This window comes from Populus nigra, chromosome 2, assembly GCF_951802175.1.
Source record: "Populus nigra chromosome 2, ddPopNigr1.1, whole genome shotgun sequence".
In the NCBI taxonomy this organism is placed as follows: Eukaryota; Viridiplantae; Streptophyta; class Magnoliopsida; order Malpighiales; family Salicaceae; genus Populus; species Populus nigra.
In genome coordinates this window covers 43,461,107-43,480,543 of record NC_084853.1, presented here as the reverse complement: position 1 = coordinate 43,480,543, position 19,437 = coordinate 43,461,107, and the positions used below count along the sequence as shown (strand labels likewise).

The window sequence follows — 19,437 nt, the reverse complement described above, 5'->3', positions numbered from 1 at the left end:
AATGCTGTTTTTTTTTTTTCCCACCCCCACAGGCAGTTATAGCTAAGAATTGGGTTTGGCTAGCAAGGATAGAACCTCATTCTGCAGTAAGCACAAGCCCCATTACCAATTCAAACTTAATTTTGACAGATTTTCTCAGTTTTTAATTAAGTCATCCATGCGACAATCCAACATCTAGCTTGTTATGCACCTAAATTTCTTCTTAGATCAAAATGGGCTTTCCTTTTCCAAGTTGTCTTGTACTATTTTGCATTCTCACTGTTGAGTATTTGCTATTCTTTTGATGTTGTACAAAGGATACAGCACCTGCTTCTCAGATTCTCCTAAATTTAAGTCATGCAACTCTGACTTCTGATGTAATGTTTCGTTTTGTTAGTTGATTGGAAGGCACAATTTTTTTTTTCTGATGCGATTACTGAGATATTTCATCAAAAAATGTTTTGATTCACTTCACATATTCTTAAACTTCGGTTCTTTTCATTCTCATGTGAATCTGTCTTAAATATTGTTGGCTTTACAGTTTCATTTTGCCACTGACTTGAAGGATAGAGTGGGTTTAAATGCTAAGACTTGCATATTGTTGATACAGTTTGCGCACATTCATGCAGTTAGGTTATCATATATGATGCTGACGAAGACACAGGATACATTTTGGGCCACTCAGATTTCCCTTACAGGCATTGCTGTATTAGTATGAACTCTAACAATTCTATTACTTTTGCGCATATCTCTGGAATTGCCATATGTAATAGTGCCTTGTTCTTTTTCAACATGAACTTAGAAATGCTTGGCATTCATCCTCGTACGTAGAATGTTCTTATGTGTTCTTACAGTTTCTTATGAACTGTCAGGTAACATCTGTCCTATAATGAAGCGTTGTTGTTTTCTGAAAAATACCAGCATTACAGAAAATCAGGGGTCATGATGGAATTATGAATTTATCAGTTTATTTGTCTTCAGTGTTTTTGCTTTTTTTCTTTTTCTTTTTCGTGCTTTTTCTTTGCAGATAAGAATATTAGCTTTGAATGCAGCTTATCTCCTCAAAACAGGAGGTCATTTTGTGCTCTCAATAAAGGTTCAATCTAGCATTTAACTGTTCTTCTGTTCTGCACTTCTTTCCATTACTGAGAAATCTAAAGCAACCAATAGATTATTATTATTATTGTTATTATTTTTTGCAATCTTGTGATTTGTTTATAAATTTGCACATTTTCTTGAACCTCTTCAGGCAAATTGCATTGACTCCGCCGTGCCTGCTGGAAAAGCATACGATAGTGAAGTTACCATGTTGAGGGCGGATTTGCCGAAGCCTGCCGAGATGGTGACATTAGATCGATTTGAGCGAGACCATGCCCGCGTCATTGGAAGTTACAGAGTGCCAAAGAAACAAAAAATGGCTGCCTAACAACTGTTGGATGTTCAGCACTTGGATCCCCGCTTCCTCGACCATTTAGCTTAAAAGTTAAAATTACCGTTCTGGGTTTTGCTTCATTTGAATAGTTTGGCAGACAAAATAATTTAAAATAAAAAAAATCAAATTTTATTAAAATTGTGGTGCTTACACAGCCCTGTTCGAGCACTTTAATGATCTCGGAGTCGTCGTTTTCACTCTATGGTCATCGTGTGTAGGTACTAGTACTTTCAGTTGCCAAATGGTTCTTCTGTAGTGGATTATGCTCGTCTGCAGAACGTATGTGGATAAGAAATAGACAGTTGACCATCTTGATTAGATTTTAGGTGGCTGGCAGTAAAGCTACGCGAGGACAATTTTTTGGATAGACGATTGTTATATTAATAAATGCTTAAAATCATAGTAATAAATGTTTTTTTTTAAGTGTTTTATATTTATAAATATATTAAAATAATATTTTTTATTTTTTAAAATTATTTTTAATATCAAAATCTAAAAATAATTTTAAATAAAAAAATAAATTTTAAATTTTTAAAATGAAAAAACAACCTTACTCTATTTTATATATAGGCTTCGATGCTGTTTGTTTGCGTGGTTGCTTAGCAAACATGATGTTTGGTAATACCTAAAATGCTATTTAATGACCGGTGAGGCCCATGCCAATTCACATTTTGAACGTGAAATTGGCGAAGCAGCTCCTGGCTGCTTTTTTAACTTTTTGTCTTCGCGTGCACAGTGCAATTCATTGCACTGTGCACGTAAACAGTGCAAGTGAATTGCATTGTTCGAGTGATTTTTTTTTTAGCGTGTATAGTTTTTGTATATTTTTTTTTTAAAAAAATTAGTTTGGCATTGTCATGTATATAATATTTTTTTTCTCGAAAAACTAGTATCGAGCGAATTAAATTCACTCGCACTGTAATATCAAATTAATTTTACTCCTGATAATATTTTATCTAATTTTATTGCACGCTAAAAAATTATAGAAACTATAGTTCTTGTCGAATGAATTTTGTACGTAATGGAATTGTAGATGGTTTAATGGCATAATAAAAAATATTTTATATAAAGTATTATTTATTTCATAAAGTAATAGTAATAATTAAATCTACAATATTTAAATTAAAAATCATCAATTTTAATATATATTTCTTAAAATTATTTTATAACTTTAATTTCAAAAACATTATTAACCAAATACATTAAATTACTTTTTATTCAATCTCAAAGTCAACCACAGTTTTAACCAAACACCTATTTTTTCAAACCAATCTCAATTAAAAGTACTTTTTATAAAACAATTTTTTTCAAATCACAACCACAATAGCTACAGCAATACCAAATACACTCGAAGTCAAAGGCCAAAATATGCGTTTGGAACTCTTTGAACCATGTCAGTTAACCAAACTTAAATTTATCTTTAGAGGCAGCATGGTAAACATGTTTTTTTAAGAACCTCTTTCATATTAGTTAGGTATTATTATTATTATTATTATTATTATTATTAATATAAATATTTATATCAATTTACACACATCTTAATTAATATTATACACTCTAAAAATAACAACCATATAAGTTAACAATTAGTTAGGTTTTTTTGCTAAGACATGCCGCCAGTATACTACTATATTCTATACTCTACATTTCTAGTCAGTTTTTTTTATAAAAAAAAATAGCACAGTAATAAAAATAAAAAGAATAACATGGTAAGATTTATTTTGAAAAATAACATAATTTAGTTTAACTATTCATGTGAGATATTTATAATTCAAATCCAAGATATTTGAACAGGGATGTTCAACTTCGTGCCATAAAAGCAATCAACTTAATATTTTATAATTCATAATCAAATACAATTATAATTCATTCAACAATATCAAAATAATGCATGGTAACTCATTCTACTTATAAATCAGTTCCCTCTCGACATATTGGTAAAGTTGCTAATATATATCAAGTACTCGATGTAAAGTATTCCTTTAATCTATCAAGACACAAAAGACATGCATTAGAAAACAATTCATCACTGAAAAATAGTATCATGTGTTGGTGAGATGGCTCTTTCATGGTTGGGGGGGGGGGGGGGGGGGGTGCTGGAGACAACAAAGATGGAAGGGAAGAGAGGAGGCAAAAACAAGAAAAGAAAAAAGGGGGCTGGGTTTTAATAGTATCAATCCATGTTTTTTTTAAAAAATAAAATTTAAATTACATTAATTTTTTAGTTTAACGTGAGTGTTCAGGTCAACTTCTACGTACTTTGACTAATTTTACAAGCTCTAAAGTTAACGACTATATAAACCTTCAATGACTATTATATAAGCAAACACAAGACTCGAAACTATATAAAAAACAAACATTTTAATCCTAAACAGATTATTTTTTTTTTAATTTTACCCGTGCTACTTTGAAAAAAAAGGGGAAAAAAAGCTCAATATTATTATACCAGGAAGTGATTCTATATTGGCCATCAAGGGACTCTTTGAAATCGGATCCTCTTATTGATGCCCGGATTGGACAATCTACCCACGCATTCGGGATGGGATGCTCTTGAAAACTTTCGAACACTTTTGTTTCTGTTCTTACGCCTAACTTGTAAGATATATTCCTATTTCCTACAGAAGAAGCTAAATTCTACACGTGGCCTCCTTTGTCCCAATTCACTTCTTGCATTGCCACCTGTAGTACTTGTTGCAAACTGTAGAGTGAATAAAAAATATTTGAGTGTTAGTAAAATTAATAACTATTTAAGATATTAAAATTAATAATTATTTCAGTTTCTAAAATTTAAATTAATGATATCTAGAAAATAAATTTAAAATCTAATCAATTAAGTTACATCCTTTAAAGTTAGATGTTACATTTTCTTTTCTTTTATGTTGCTGGTGATGTTCTTACAACTTATTCCATCCATTTATATGATTATAAATAATATATATATTATTTATGTATTTAGGAGAGGTAACAAGATAAGTATAATTTATAAATGTTAGTTAGTTGCCGTGAAGATATAAAATATCTTGATCAGGGAAGCTAATCAGACCGAGTTCGTTATAGAAATCTGAACCGTAAATCTCAAACTAGATGAATTTTTTTTTCTTTTTTTTTATACTTGTCCAGTCTCCTGAAAGTGGAATTTTTATTGTTGATCATGAAAGGATTATAATTATTAAATTTAATTAATATATTTACAAAACCAGTGCAACATTTTATAGTATCTTATGATATCTTTAGTGTTTCCATACCATATTGAGAAAAAAAACTAAAAGAGAGATTCGCACCATGATTTCTTTTCTTTTTTGTCATTCGTTTTTTTTTCATTTAGACCCCTCCTTTTTTTTCTATATATATTTAATTTTTTGACATTGTGTTATTAGTCTTGGTGATTTATTTTTATGTCAACGTGCTAAGATCTTATGATGTTAATGAAATATTTTACTCGTCTAACAAAAAAATAAATTTTAATTTTATTAGTTTCAGAGAATTATAGCTTAGGGGACCAAAAATTAATGTCTATTGTATAGCTGTGAATTTTTATTAAGTATTACTTTAAAAGACATGATTTTTTTTTTATGTGCAGGGCTCTATTGTTCATCCTCTCATATATTATCGTGGATTGATTGTGTAAAATTTTACATCTTTTTAATTTGGTTCTCGAACTTTTTTTCTAGTAATGTAGTCCTAATTAAAGGCCAATTGATTTTGATTTATTATGAAAAGGTGGGAGTGAAAGAAGATAGATCAAAATAAAAAAGACATCAAACATTAAGTGACATGCCATAAGTTTTGCAAAAGATACATTTTGGTCAAAATACTTTTAAAATCACACAAATTATATAATTTAAGTACTTCAATATTTTTTCAATTCAATTTTAATGAGTTTATTTTTGTTATTTTTTTAGTCTTTGGTTGAGACAGGTTGCTAGATTCTTGTAGTAAAGAGAGAAAATTATCGTTGACACCGATTCAAGCTACCAGAATAGATTATATTTATGTCAAATGGTTTCATTTGACAAGGATAATTCATATTAGGTGTTTTTGTACCTTCAAAGTTTGTGGAAAAAAAATCCGAGCTCGAGTTAATTTTGGTTTTTTCAAGCCATAAACAAGTTTATCATGGTTTTTACAGTGTGTTTTGGGTAAAAAACAGGTTTTTGGATAAAAAACTTAAACCTTGATTTTCCTGCCATCAAAGTGGCTGGAATATTGACAAATCAGATAATGCGTCATTTGATTTTTTTTTAAAAAAAAATTTAGGGCAAACATTCACCCTAGTTGCAAAATAAAAATAAATTAAGAGCCTGATCACGCGAGATCTGAAAAAATGGGCCAAGCAAAGCAGTGTCTAACCTTTGCTTTTTATTTTTTTTATTTTTTTCTTAAGAAATTAATGATTATTTTTTATGGTTTTCTCTCTAAATTTTGTTAATTTATATTTAAATTAGTACCTCTTTTTTTTTTTTATTTTATTTGTAGAAGCTCTTTTAAATGTTAATTATTTTTTTAGCTATGCATTTAAATTTGAAGATTTTTTCTTATTTATCTATAATTTTTATCTTTTGTATTGATAAACTTTATTTTTGAAAATAAAAAAAATATTTTTAAAAAATATACAACCTTAGATGATGTTTGTTTCTCTTTTATTTTATTCAATCAATTTAATTTACGTATCTATTTTTTTAAATAAAAAAAATTAGCGAACATAACATGGTAAATATCTTATCTTTTGATATTAAATATTTTAATCAATATCTATCTCTTAATTTTTTAAATTTTATTTTTAGATATTGTTAATATTTTTTTATTCGCATATATAGTTCTCAATTTACTTGATTATATTTATGTATAATTTTTTTGATTTGAACTTAAATTTTATTAACTATAAAAATGTATTGAAGAAATTTATATATACAGTTTTTTTATATAAAATAAAAATATTTGACGAACAACGAGTTACATATATATTATTTATCTAAGACACGTCAGCTGCACCTAAACATTCTCTATGATGTTAGAAAATTGTTTTGATCTGTAGTTAGTAGAGTGTAGCGCAGGTCACCAATCCTGCGAGAAATTCTCTCCACATTTGGCAGGGCACGCATTCACATCGAAGGAGCTCGCAGGAACCTAATATTAGAGATCTCACATCCCATGAACCGAAGGACTAAAACAGTAATTATAACCAAACTGCAGGTTAAACTCCTACCCTACCTTTTCGTAAACTTGTAGCAGCAGGAGTCACGTAGACCCCACCCTAACATAAGAATATAAATAAAATAAAAGGCAGAAAAAACTCACTCACTACCAACCCCAATTCACACCCTCCCCCCACTTTTTTTGTTTTAAAAAAATAAAAACCCCAAATAAAACCAACAAATCTTTAGGGTTTGTTTGACTCTCAACACCCTTTTTTTTTGTTTCTTTCTTTATTTTTGTTTCTCTCGACATCCAATCGCGAGTTTCAGTGAGAGTGAAAAACAATCAATCACCTGCTCTGTCTCTTCTCTCTCTTGCAGGATCCATTCCTCTTCACTTCACCGATATTCTCGCCTTTTTTGTAGTGTGCGAAAATCCGAAAACCTAGAGAGAGAAAGTGGACAGATAGGCTAAAAGGCAGCAAGCAAGTTCTGTTTTTATTTTTGTAACGTTGGGATCGGAGGGTAAAATTGAAGTTCTATTCAAATTTTTGGAGGGATTTTTTAACAACACCATTTTAGCTTTTGATTTCTTTTCTGTTTGGACATGACTCTTTTTTTGGTTTATGTCATAAACTTGGGGTTTAAAGAGTAAATTTGTATGCATTCTGGTGGTGGTGGAGGAGGTGGGCCCAGTTGGGTAGGACCGGCTGGGCGTGCGGGGTCCACATCATCGGCTGCAGCATCGCCTTCGTCTTCGTCTTCGTCTGCTGCTGTATGGAACCTTCAGTTGGGATTTGATTCGGTACAGCAGCAGCAGCAGCAGCAGCAGTCTAGGCAGGTAAGGTTTTTCTTTTCAATTTATCAAATTTGATTAATTGATGCGTGTGATTAGTGAATTCCAGTTGTAATCAATGTGATTGATTAGTTTTTTGAATTTTTTATTAATCACGAGTTTGGAGGAGGCACACTAAGCATGCATTTAATCTTAGGAGAAGATTAGGGCATTTAAATTATTTTGAGGTGTAATTAAGCATCTGAGTTTGCTCGGGGGTTTGTTTCGATATTGAAGATCAATGACAACTAAGCGCGGGTCCTGCTATCGGGTATTTTGTTTTAGCAGTTGGCATTCCTTATCTGGGTGATGTTTAATCATGTCTGTTGTTTTCCTTGTTAGTTTATGTGGATATTATTATTATATTTTATTTCTTTAACTTTTTTTTTAGAAAAAAAATAAAGGGCCCTTTTTTTTTATTGGGATTATGGAATAATCCTGCAGAAGTATCATACTTGGTGTTCATGGTGGAATCTGTCTAATTTTATGGTTCTTGTTATCTGTCGTGTTTTTCCGGCATTGTTTTTTGAGCTGCAATTTTAGATGGAGTTTTTTTTTTTTTTTGTACTGAAAATTTATGGCGCAGTTTGCATAAAAATGAATCTGTAGATGCATCATGCATTCATTTATTTTGCTCTCTTTTAGATTCTTGTCAATATGAAGGTGCAGTGGCGATTCTAGTGCTCAGTTGACCATCTTCGTGCTTGTTTCCAAATCCAATTTTGTGTACTTTATGAATTGTATGATGTTGTGCTTATTTCTAAGATTTCCTTACGGGCAAGGGTAGTTTGCACTTTCATTTTTAGGTGAAATTTTGGTAGCATTTGTTTTATATTTCTAACCGTGCATGCAGGCATTACAGCAACAATTACTTAGAAAACCCGAAGGGAATGAAACCCTTCTAGCTTATCAAGCTGGAACTCTTCAAGGAGTTACGGGAGGGAACAATTTTGCTTCATCTCCAGGCTCAATGCAAATACCTCAACAGTCCAGGCAATTATTTGATTTGGCTCGACAACATGGTTCCTCTCAGGACGGACAGAATAGGAATCAAGGTGTTGAGCAACAGGCTTTGAACCCAATTCAACAAGCATATCTTCAATATGCTTTCCAGGCCGCCCAACAAAAGTCAGCTTTGGCAATGCAGTCTCAGCAACAAGCTAAAGTAGGAACACTGGGCTCTCCTGCTGGAAAGGATCATGACATGCGGGTGGGAAATTTGAAAATGCAGGAACTCATGTCCATGCAGTCGGCAAATCAGGCTCAGGCTTCATCTTCTAAGAACCCATCTGAACATTTTTCTCGTGGTGAAAAACAGGTGGAACAAGGTCAGCAGCAAGCCTCTGAACAGAGGAATGAGCAAAAGTCTCCAATCCAGCCTACTGCCATTGGACAACTAATGCCTGCAAATGTTACTAGACCCATGCAGGCACCACAGGTTCAGCAAAACATCCAAAACATGGCAAACAACCAGCTCACAATGGCTGCTCAGATGCAAGCAATGCAAGCATGGGCACTTGAGCGCAACATTGATCTGGCACAACCTGCAAATGCCAACTTGATGGCGAAGCTTATTCCAGTCATGCAGGCAAGGATGGCTGCACAACTAAAGGCAAATGAAAATAATACTGGTGGACAATCATCACATCCCCCTGTGTCAAAGCCACATGTTGCTTCTCCATCCATTGCAAACGAGAGTTCTCCTCATGCAAATTCATCCAGTGATGTCTCTGGGCAGTCTGGCTCTGCAAAAACCAGGCAAACTGTTCCATCTGGTCCCTTTGGCTCAACTTCCAGTGGAGGCATAGTGAATAACCCTAACAACCACACAATGCAGCAGCAGGCTTTTCACAGCAGAGAGAACCAAGCACCTCCTCGACAGGCAGTTGTGCTTGGAAATGGAATGCCTGCAAACGCAAGCCAAGGTGCAGATCATACTCTGCCTTCAAAAAATGCATTAAACAGCTCAGAAACTTCACAGACACAGCAATTCAGGCAGCTGAATCGATCTTCTCCACAATCTGCTGGTCCTTCTAATGACGGAGGCTCGGGCAACCACTTCTCTTCACAAGGCAGGCCAGCTGTCCAGATGGCACAACAGCGCACTGGGTTCACTAAACAGCAGTTGCATGTTCTGAAGGCTCAAATTCTAGCATTTAGGCGACTGAAGGTCCAAAAGTCTTTTACTTGCCACTACACATTTTCTTAATGTCCACTTGAAAATTTCAATTGACTTAATAAGTTCTCAGTGGATCATATGTTTTTTTTTTTTTTTGCTTCATAGAAAGGAGAAGGTACTCTTCCACAAGAGCTTCTTCAAGCTATTGCTCCACCACCCCTTGAGTTGCAGCTACAGCAACAACTTCTCCCTGCAGGAGGAAGTAATCTGGACAGGTCGGGTGGAAAGATTGCTGAAGACCAAGCAAGGCATCTGGAGTCCAATGATAAGGGTTCGAAAGCAATGCTATCTATGAATGGACAGAGTTTTTCTAAAGAGGAAGTTTTTACTGGCGATGAGAAAGCAACCGTCTCAACCATGCATATGCAAAAGGCACCGGCTGTGATGAAGGAACCCACTCCCCTTGTGGCTTCTGGGAAAGAAGAGCAGCAAACTGCTACATGTTCTGTCAATTCAGACCAGGAGACTGAACATGGACTTCTGAAAACTCCTGTTAGAAGTGATCTAGCAGCAGATAGGGGAAGGGGCGTTGCTTCACAGTTTCCTGCATCTGATGCTATGCAAGCTAAGAAACCTGCACAAGCAAGCACTGTGGTCCAGCCGAAAGATACCGGTTCTGCCAGAAAGTATCATGGACCATTATTTGATTTTCCCTTTTTTACTAGGAAACATGACTCTGTTGGGTCAACTGGGATGATTAACACGAATAATAACCTAACATTGGCCTATGGCGTCAAAGATCTTCTTTCTGAGGAAGGCATGGAAATGCTTAACAAGAAAAGGTCAGAGAATTTGAAGAAAATCAATGGTCTACTAGCAGTAAATTTAGAGAGGAAAAGGATTAGACCAGATCTTGTGTTGCGGTTACAGATTGAAGAGAAAAAGCTTAGGCTTTTGGATCTACAGGCGCGTTTAAGGGATGACGTTGATCAACAGCAACAGGAAATCATGGCAATGCCTGACAGACTATATAGGAAGTTTGTTAGGCTATGTGAGCGTCAACGGATGGAGCTGACAAGGCAGGTACAGGCCTCTCAAAAAGCCATAAGAGAGAAGCAACTGAAATCCATCATGCAGTGGCGCAAGAAACTTCTTGAGACTCATTGGGCCATCCGGGATGCACGTACTGCCCGTAACAGAGGAGTTGCTAAATACCATGAGAGAATATTGAGGGAGTTTTCAAAGAGAAGGGATGATGACCGAAATAAAAGGATGGAGGCATTGAAGAACAACGATGTTGAAAGGTATAGAGAAATGTTGTTGGAGCAACAGACTAGCATCTCAGGTGATGCTTCTGAGAGATATGCCGTTCTCTCGTCATTCTTGACTCAGACAGAAGAATATCTTCATAAGCTGGGAGGTAAAATAACAGCTGCTAAGAATCAGCAGGAAGTGGAGGAGGCAGCTAATGCCGCAGCAGGAGCTGCACGACTGCAGGCATGATTTATTCAAACCCCCCCCCCTCCCTCCCAGCAACCCACCAATTAGATGTTCATGTTTTATTTTTTCTCGTAAAATTAAGATTCCTGCCTCTTAGCTATAAACCAAAAACCCCCCCTTTTCTTTATAAATTCTGATGCATGGATTTCCTTTTCATATTCTTTATGTGAGATTTGGTTTGGAACTGCTAATTCATCTAGTTTTATTGTTGATTAAAGGGCCTATCAGAAGAAGAAGTACGAGCAGCTGCAGCTTGTGCTGGTGAGGAAGTATTGATAAGAAACCGGTTTGTGGAAATGAATGCACCCAGGGACAGTTCATCTGTTAACAAGTAAGTTATTTGTTTGATTAAATTTGTCATGTTTCCTACATTGAGGAGAGGAGTGAACTGGTTATTCGATTTATTAAGTGCTGAATGGGTGTAGTTGGTTCCAAGAGATGGAGGCTTCTGTGTGCTATACAATATATCCTAAAGGCATCTAACACATGCCACTAATGATCTTCACATACATAATTTACTTCCACATTTTCATCCTGTACAAAATTGATGTTTGATTGTAACAGTTTATGCTTTGTCATTCCCTGTTAACAGATATTACAATCTTGCACATGCTGTGAATGAAAGGGTCATAAGGCAACCATCTATGTTACGAGTTGGAACCTTACGAGACTATCAGCTTGTAGGCCACTAATCTTTGGTGGATTTTTTATTTCATTTCATTTTCTTTTTGCTACATTTTAAGCCTTATCATGTCACAAGTTTCTTAAGCTATTTATGTTTGTGTGCTTGTTTGTCCCCCTCAGGTTGGGTTGCAGTGGATGCTTTCTTTGTATAACAACAAATTAAATGGAATCTTGGCAGATGAGATGGGGCTTGGAAAGACTGTACAGGTTTGTTTCTGTTGGCTCAAGCCTCTTCTTTTTATGGAAGCTTAAGCCTTTAAACCACATCCTTTAAAAAATGAATATTTGAAAACAAATCCCATTTATTTGCTTTCAAAACCCTAGAGGTTTAATGTCTCTGAACTCCATGCCTCATAAATGGATCCTTTGTTCTTGGAAAAATTATTAGTAAGTTCACTTCTCTCAAGCAACAGACTAATTCACCAATAAATTCACCTATAATAATTTTATTTTAAAGGAGTTTATTTCTTTACATGCTTCCTAAAGTACCCTCCGAAATTTTGCATTGCCTATTAAAAATCCTAAAAACTTTTCTTTTTGAGGAAAAAATCTAATAACTTAAAGGTGAATTTGTCGTGTCAATGATTAAAGACATAAATTAAAAAATATATGAAGTTATATGTCCTAAGAAAATGTTCACTTTTAAATACGAGAAGTAATTAAAAATTCTAATTACATTTATATACATTTATATATGTAAGAAAAAAGTAACTAGATAAGAATTGTAGTTTTTGACCTGAACTATAAAAATGTTGAGCAAATTAACAGTGAAACCCTAAAAGCTAATGTTATACATGTTGAAAAAAGAAGAAGAATGGTGCATGTACCCGTTCTCTTTTAGGAAACTTGCATGTGAATCTGAGAACAATTCTTATAATTGAGCTGATAGTTGTGAAATAATGAAGGATAAATTGATGATTTAGAATCTCAATTATGGAGTATATAAAATTGAGATTTTGTGGAATGAAAAGTTGCATAATGAACTTATTGGTCTTTTGCATGTGAATGGTGATGAACCCATTGACACTTTTCCATTGGTAGTCAACTAGAATAATTTATAGATGACATAATAGACATTTTTTTTTGTGTGCTATTCTTAAATAATTTTGTTCCTATGCAGGTGATGGCATTGATTGCTTATCTAATGGAATTCAAAGGAAACTATGGACCACATCTTATAATCGTTCCTAATGCTGTTTTGGTGAATTGGAAGGTTAGTTACTCTTAGTTGCATATTTATTCACAGGATTTTTTAGTGTTTTTTGATGTCTGACAGAGTTCATGCTGCAGAGCGAGCTACACAACTGGCTGCCATCTGTGTCCTGCATTTATTATGTTGGTGGAAAGGATCAGCGGTCAAAATTATTTTCCCAAGTAAGAAGAACACATTTACTTGCTCATTTGTTTTTCACTCTTCAGATTTATTATGAATTGCTGAGCTTTCTTACTGTAACTTTGTAGGAGGTTTCTGCCATGAAATTTAATGTCCTCGTGACAACTTATGAGTTCATCATGTATGACCGGTCAAAACTTTCTAAAGTTGATTGGAAGTACATCATAATTGACGAGGCACAGAGAATGAAGGACAGGGAGTCAGTTTTAGCCCGTGATCTTGATAGATATCGCTGCCAGAGGCGCTTACTTCTCACAGGGACACCATTACAGGTCTGTTAAAGCTGTCTATTTTATAGCTACACACCATTGTTACTCAAATGCTTATCTGTGTGTCTTGGGGAAAACTTAGATCTAGAATACAGTTTTGAAGTCTTGGCTAGTTTGTGCTTCCATGGCCTAACTGTAATTTAGAGCATGTTTGGGAGAGGAGAAATGGGAGGAAAGAGTGAAAGCAGGAAGAAAATTGGAGGAAGAATAGGTGATGTGATGGCTAGGAATTCTGTATTAGATCCCTCATCCCATTCCGAAGTCTAGTAAGGAGTCCTATTTCAGAAGCACGGACTCAAACACTCTTTTTGTTTGGAAGATCATTGTTCTTCACTCTCTTGCTATTACCCGCAGGTAGCGCAGCAGGATTACTTCTGTTTAGAAGAAGGGCGAAAAAGTGAGTAATAGAAGTTGGGGACAAAAATTTCTCCTTGGACTCATTTTCTTTCACCAACATGAGAGAAAATGAGAAAGATAATCCTTTCAGTTTTTACTGGATTGATTTACATAGATGCACACTTTCACATTGGATTTTATAGATCAGCTTTGTTTTGCAGGACTAGTACATATTTAGCCTTCTAAACACAAAGAGAGTATAATGTTCTATTCTCGTCACATGCGCCCCCCCCCCCCATGTCCAAATGCAGCCTTGATATCTTTCTTGGTATTTATCTGTGCGCTGCTGTGTATTCAGAATCACATGCACAAAATGGCTGTTGCTCTACTGAACCTTACTTTAACCAAAAAACCGTGTTTGGGTCTTATTATATTTAACTTAGAGATCTCCTTAGCTGCATGGGTTCATGTATATAAATTTCATGTTATTTCTAAATGACATTCTGTTTAAACTAATCAAGAACGGGTAAAAATGCTTTAACGGTGTACACAAGGGAAAAAAAATCTACGTTACAGATTATTTTTTAATCAAATTGTCAGCTTTATCTGATATGTAGCAGAGCAAGTAAAACTTCAATTCAGACTTATAGCATCCAAGCATTCCCACAATTACAGATGCTAAGTTTAAAAAATGGAGAATCAGCAAGATTTGCAAAACTTGGTTGTATGTGAGTAGGATGTTTGTGATATACTGGTGTATTCATATCGTCTTCTTTCCACTTCATGATCCTGTAGGAAAGCAAGGAAAATTTCCTTCTGTCAGTGGTCCCGTTACATCTGCTAATATGTTTCTGTTTGCACATATTATGATTCTTGGTTAGATGTCTTCTTACTTTTTGGATAAGACCTGCAAAAAACTTTCAAGATAATGGTCAATAGATTGGAACCTCTGCAGTTTACAAATGAAAATTAGAGTCTCAATTTGATATATATGAAGCAATATTGTGATATTAAGAAAAATAATAGCTCAGAAATTCAATTTTAATTCCGTCAACAATGAGTTTTGGCTATGACTTTACACGGATTGATTTTGGGTTCTGCAGAATGACTTGAAGGAGCTATGGTCGCTCTTGAATCTACTTCTGCCAGAAGTTTTTGATAATCGTAAAGCATTTCATGATTGGTTCTCAAAGCCCTTCCAAAAGGAAGCTCCAATGCATGATGGAGAGGATGACTGGCTTGAAACTGAAAAGAAGGTGATCATAATTCATCGACTTCATCAAATTCTAGAGCCTTTTATGCTCAGACGTCGTGTTCAAGACGTGGAAGGTTCACTTCCACCCAAGGTATGGCATTAATTTGTCCTTGTCAATCATGATGTTTTCATGTGGTGGATTCTAATACAGTGCTACATTGCAGGTTTCCATTGTCTTGAGGTGTAGAATGTCTTCTATACAGAGTACAATTTATGATTGGATCAAATCTACTGGCACTATTCGAGTTGACCCTGAGGATGAGAAGCTCAGGGCTCAAAAAAATCCAGCATACCAGCCTAAGGTGTACAAAACTTTAAATAACAGATGTATGGAGCTCCGAAAAACTTGCAACCATCCTTTGCTTAATTACCCATATTTCAATGACTTATCCAAGGATTTCCTTGTTCAATCTTGTGGGAAACTATGGATTCTGGATAGGATTCTCATAAAACTTCAAAGAACAGGCCATCGGGTACTACTCTTTAGTACCATGACAAAACTCCTTGATATATTGGAGGAATACTTGCAATGGCGCCGACTGGTATACAGAAGGATTGATGGAACAACTAGCCTTGAAGATCGTGAATCGGCTATCGTGGACTTTAATAGCCATGATTCAGACTGCTTTATTTTCTTGCTTAGTATTCGTGCTGCTGGAAGGGGTCTTAATCTTCAGTCAGCTGACACAGTTATCATATATGATCCTGATCCAAACCCTAAGAACGAGGAACAGGCAGTTGCTAGAGCCCACCGGATTGGACAGACAAGAGAAGTCAAAGTCATTTATATGGAAGCAGTTGTTGACAAAATTTCTAGCTGTCAAAAAGAGGATGAATTAAGAAGTGGAGGCACCGTTGATTTAGAAGATGACCTTGTTGGTAAGGATCGATATATGGGTTCTATTGAGAGCCTAATAAGGAATAACATCCAGCAATATAAGATTGACATGGCTGATGAGGTTATCAATGCTGGGCGTTTTGATCAAAGAACAACACATGAGGAGAGGCGAATGACTTTAGAGACATTATTGCATGATGAGGAGCGGTATCAAGAAACCATGCATGATGTTCCATCACTCCAAGAGGTTAATCGCATGATAGCCAGGAGTAAGGATGAAGTTGAATTATTTGATCAAATGGATGAAGAGTTTGATTGGACTGAGGAGATGACGAGGTATGATCAGGTACCTAAATGGCTTCGAGCCAGTTCAAAAGAAGTGGATGCTACTATTGCTATTCTATCAAAGAAACCATCAAAAGCTATCCTTTTTGCTGATGTTATGGGTATGGTTTCCGGTGAAATGGAAACTGAAAGAAAACGGGTGCGGCCAAAGGGGAAAAAGTCTCCTAATTACAAGGAAATCGATGATGAAAATGGAGACTATTCTGAGGCAAGTTCTGATGAGAGAAACGGTTATTCTGCACATGAAGAAGAGGGAGAAATTCAAGAAATTGAAGATGATGAATCCAGTGGTGCTGTTGGGGCACCGCCCATTAATAAGGACCAATCAGAAGATGATGGTCCCCCGTGTGATGGTGGGCATGAGTGTCACGGAGCTTTGGAAAGCACTAGAAATAATGATGTACTAGATGAAGCTGGTTCCTCAGGATCATCCTCTGACAGCCAAAGAGTTACACGAATGATCTCTCCTGTCTCTCCTCAGAAATTCGGGTCACTTTCTGCATTAGATGCTAGACCAGGTTCACTTCCCAAAAAGCTGGTATGTTTCTTCTATACCTATTCTTGTGCTTCATTACTGACTTGGGTAGTATTGCTATCCATTTACTGTTCCATTAATATTGTACAGCCAGATGAATTAGAAGAGGGGGAAATTGCCGTGTCTGGAGATTCTCAGGATCACCAGCAATCTGGAAGTTGGATGCATGATCGCGATGAAGGTGAAGATGAACAGGTTCTGCAACCTAAGATTAAACGAAAACGTAGTATTCGGCTTCGACCCCGTCACACTGTTGAAAGGCCAGAGGAGAAGTCTAGCAATGATGTGCAACGTGGAGATTCTTGTTTGTTGCCATTCCAAATGGATCATAAATATCAAGCACAGTTGAGGAGCGATACTGAAATGAAAGCATTAGTAGAGCCTAGTGGATTCAAGCATGATCAGATTGATTCCTCAACAAGCAGGCGAAATTTACCTTCAAAAAGAATAGCCAAAACACCTAAGTTACATGCTTCACCAAAATCTGGCAGATTGCATTTGCAGTCTGCTCCAGCAGAGGATGCTACTGAACACTCCAGAGTGAGTCTGGATGGTAAAGTTCCAAGTACAAGTGGTACTTCATCTTTGGGCACCAAGATGTCTGATGTCATCCAGAGAAGGGTATGAACTCAGTTCATTTATTATTCTAATTTATCTTGTCTTGTTAATATAATGTAATTGGATAGGTCATATGCGCCTAAAAGAGGCTTGACAGTGGAAAATCAAGATTGGCTTGGCACATGATGTTCTTTACATCAAGTGTACTCTTTTTTTTTAATTGTCTGTCCCTAGTTATATCATATTTCTGTATGTTAACTGGAAGTTTCAATTGTGCAGTGTAAGAATGTTATTGGCAAGTTCCAAAGGAGGATAGACAAGGAAGGACAACAAATTGTACCTCTTCTAGCTGATTTGTGGAAGAGGATTGAAAATTCTGGTCATGTAAGTGGTGCTGGAGCTAATCTTTTGGATTTACGGAAGATTGAACAGCGCGTTGACAGATTGGAGTATAGTGGAGTGATGGAGCTTGTGTTTGACGTGCAATTCATGTTAAAGGGTGCAATGCAATTTTATGGGTTCTCACATGAGGTATGATTTCTCATCCAAACTTTCACTTCAACATTTTTTCTCAAAAACATTTTCTCCTGGAAAATGCTACTGGCGATGTCTCTGGATATCCTGTTGGAGCATGAATATGGTCTCTTTGAAACTTTTTTATAGTATGGCATTTGTCAATGATTTGATGTGGAATTTGTGTCCAGTCAGCATAACCAATTTCGAGAGTGCTCTGTTATCTTTCTTTTATAAAAGTTGTGTTATTCCCTCTTGGAAGATGTCATATTATCTGTTTCGTAGTATCATTCATTTACAAGATTTTTAAATTCTTTTCTATGCAAACATTTTGGATATAATTTTGAAATGTCCAATTATATATTTCTTGTTTTGGTTTTCTTTTTCTCGCACTTAAACATAATGGACTGGTATGATTGAGTAATTTATGGAAACATCATCTCTGAATGGAGCACAGTTCAACTTTTGATTTTAAGGTTTGATCTATTGTCCCATTAAAGGATGAGACAAAAAAAGGTTGGGAACTATTCTTCTTCATAGTTCCTGAACACTCCGCTTGCCAAAAGCTTATCCTTTGGTTACATCGTATGATTTTCGTGTGAATCAAAATTTCCAAATTCTTCCCTGTATATAAGTGAACATATGCTCAGTTGTCAGAACAATGGAATTTTGTGATTTCTTTTATCTATTACTTAAATTAGCTGCCTTAACTCCCAATGGTGCCAATTACCAGAAGAGCTAATCCACTTGGTCGAACTTCAAAACAAGTTAGAATCTCAAGGTATGTTTACATCATGCAGGTTAGAACTGAAGCAAGAAAGGTGCATGATCTCTTTTTTGATATCTTGAAGATTGCATTTCCAGACACCGATTTCCGAGAGGCCAGGAACGCTCTATCTTTCTCTGGCCCATCATCAACTTCCATTTCTGCTCCGTCTGCAAAACAAGCTGCTCTTGGCCTAAGCAAGAGAAACAAGTCGATAAATAATGTGGAACCTGACAACAGCACTACCCATAAGCCAATGCAGCGAGGATCCATTCCTAATAGTGAAGACATTAGGAGCGTCCGTGTGCCCCAGAAGGAAACAAGGGTTGGGAGTGGAAGTGGCAGTACTAGGGAACAATATCATCAGGATGATTCTCCACTGCATCCAGGGGAGTTGGTTATCTGCAAGAAGAGGAGGAAAGACCGGGACAAGTCAGCAGTGAGGTCAAGGACTGGATCAAGTGGTCCAATCTCCCCCCCTAGCATGGGCCGCAATATCACGAGTCCTGTTTTGAATTCAATACCTACAGATGCGAGACTGAATACTAGTCCTGTTTTGAATTCAATACCTAAAGATGCGAGACTGAGCCAGCAGAATACGCATCAGCAAGGGTGGGTGAACCAACCACAACCACCAAATGGTGGTGCGGGGAGTGTTGGTTGGGCAAATCCTGTAAAGAGGTTGAGGACAGATGCTGGTAAAAGAAGGCCGAGCCATTTATGATTTTTATCAAGGATAGTGTATAATTTAATGGAAAAATTTGTTGTAGAGTTCAGCCGCAAAGTGTGCAAGTGGCCCTTTGTGGCCTGTACCAGTGCTGTAGCTGCTACTGTTAATATAGTTGTAGGTCATTGCTCTTCCATTGTATACTGCTCCTTGCATGATTTTAGAAATCCAGTAGCTTTTGCATGTTCGTCTTATAGTTATTGTTGCTATGCCTTCAC

At 35.9% G+C, this 19,437-nt stretch overlaps 1 protein-coding gene across 3 annotated transcripts; it reads left to right on the top strand.

Annotated features, from left to right (window-relative positions):
• The first annotated feature begins 6,725 nt into the window (after positions 1-6,725).
• LOC133682191 (ATP-dependent helicase BRM) lies at positions 6,726-19,413 on the top strand. Of its 3 annotated transcripts, XM_062105472.1 has the most exons (15): positions 6,726-7,387; positions 8,235-9,551; positions 9,666-10,997; positions 11,219-11,331; positions 11,593-11,680; positions 11,805-11,891; positions 12,805-12,897; positions 12,975-13,058; positions 13,146-13,349; positions 14,786-15,028; positions 15,102-16,658; positions 16,746-17,276; positions 17,493-17,744; positions 18,460-18,507; positions 18,591-18,727. In XM_062105472.1, the coding sequence occupies exons 1-14, from the start codon at positions 7,208-7,210 to the stop codon at positions 18,466-18,468; spliced, it is 6,090 nt and encodes a 2,029-aa protein (XP_061961456.1). In that variant the 5' UTR covers positions 6,726-7,207; the 3' UTR covers positions 18,469-18,507; positions 18,591-18,727. The 3 variants fall into 3 exon arrangements, with proteins under 3 accessions (XP_061961456.1, XP_061961455.1, XP_061961454.1); XM_062105471.1 differs by lacking the exon at positions 18,460-18,507 and having other exon boundaries at positions 13,149-13,349; positions 18,527-19,413; XM_062105470.1 differs by lacking the exon at positions 18,460-18,507 and having other exon boundaries at positions 18,527-19,413.
• The last annotated feature ends 24 nt before the right edge of the window (positions 19,414-19,437 follow it).

Excerpts from the sequence above, each read along its gene's own strand:
- LOC133682191 (XM_062105470.1), top strand. The coding sequence starts at position 7,208 with ATGCATTCTGGTGGTGGTGGAGGAGGTGGGCCCAGTTGGGTAGGACCG. Across the intron at positions 10,998-11,218 it reads CAGGAGCTGCACGACTGCAG|GGCCTATCAGAAGAAGAAGT; the intron begins GCATGATTTATT and ends TGTTGATTAAAG. Across the intron at positions 16,659-16,745 it reads GTTCACTTCCCAAAAAGCTG|CCAGATGAATTAGAAGAGGG; the intron begins GTATGTTTCTTC and ends AATATTGTACAG.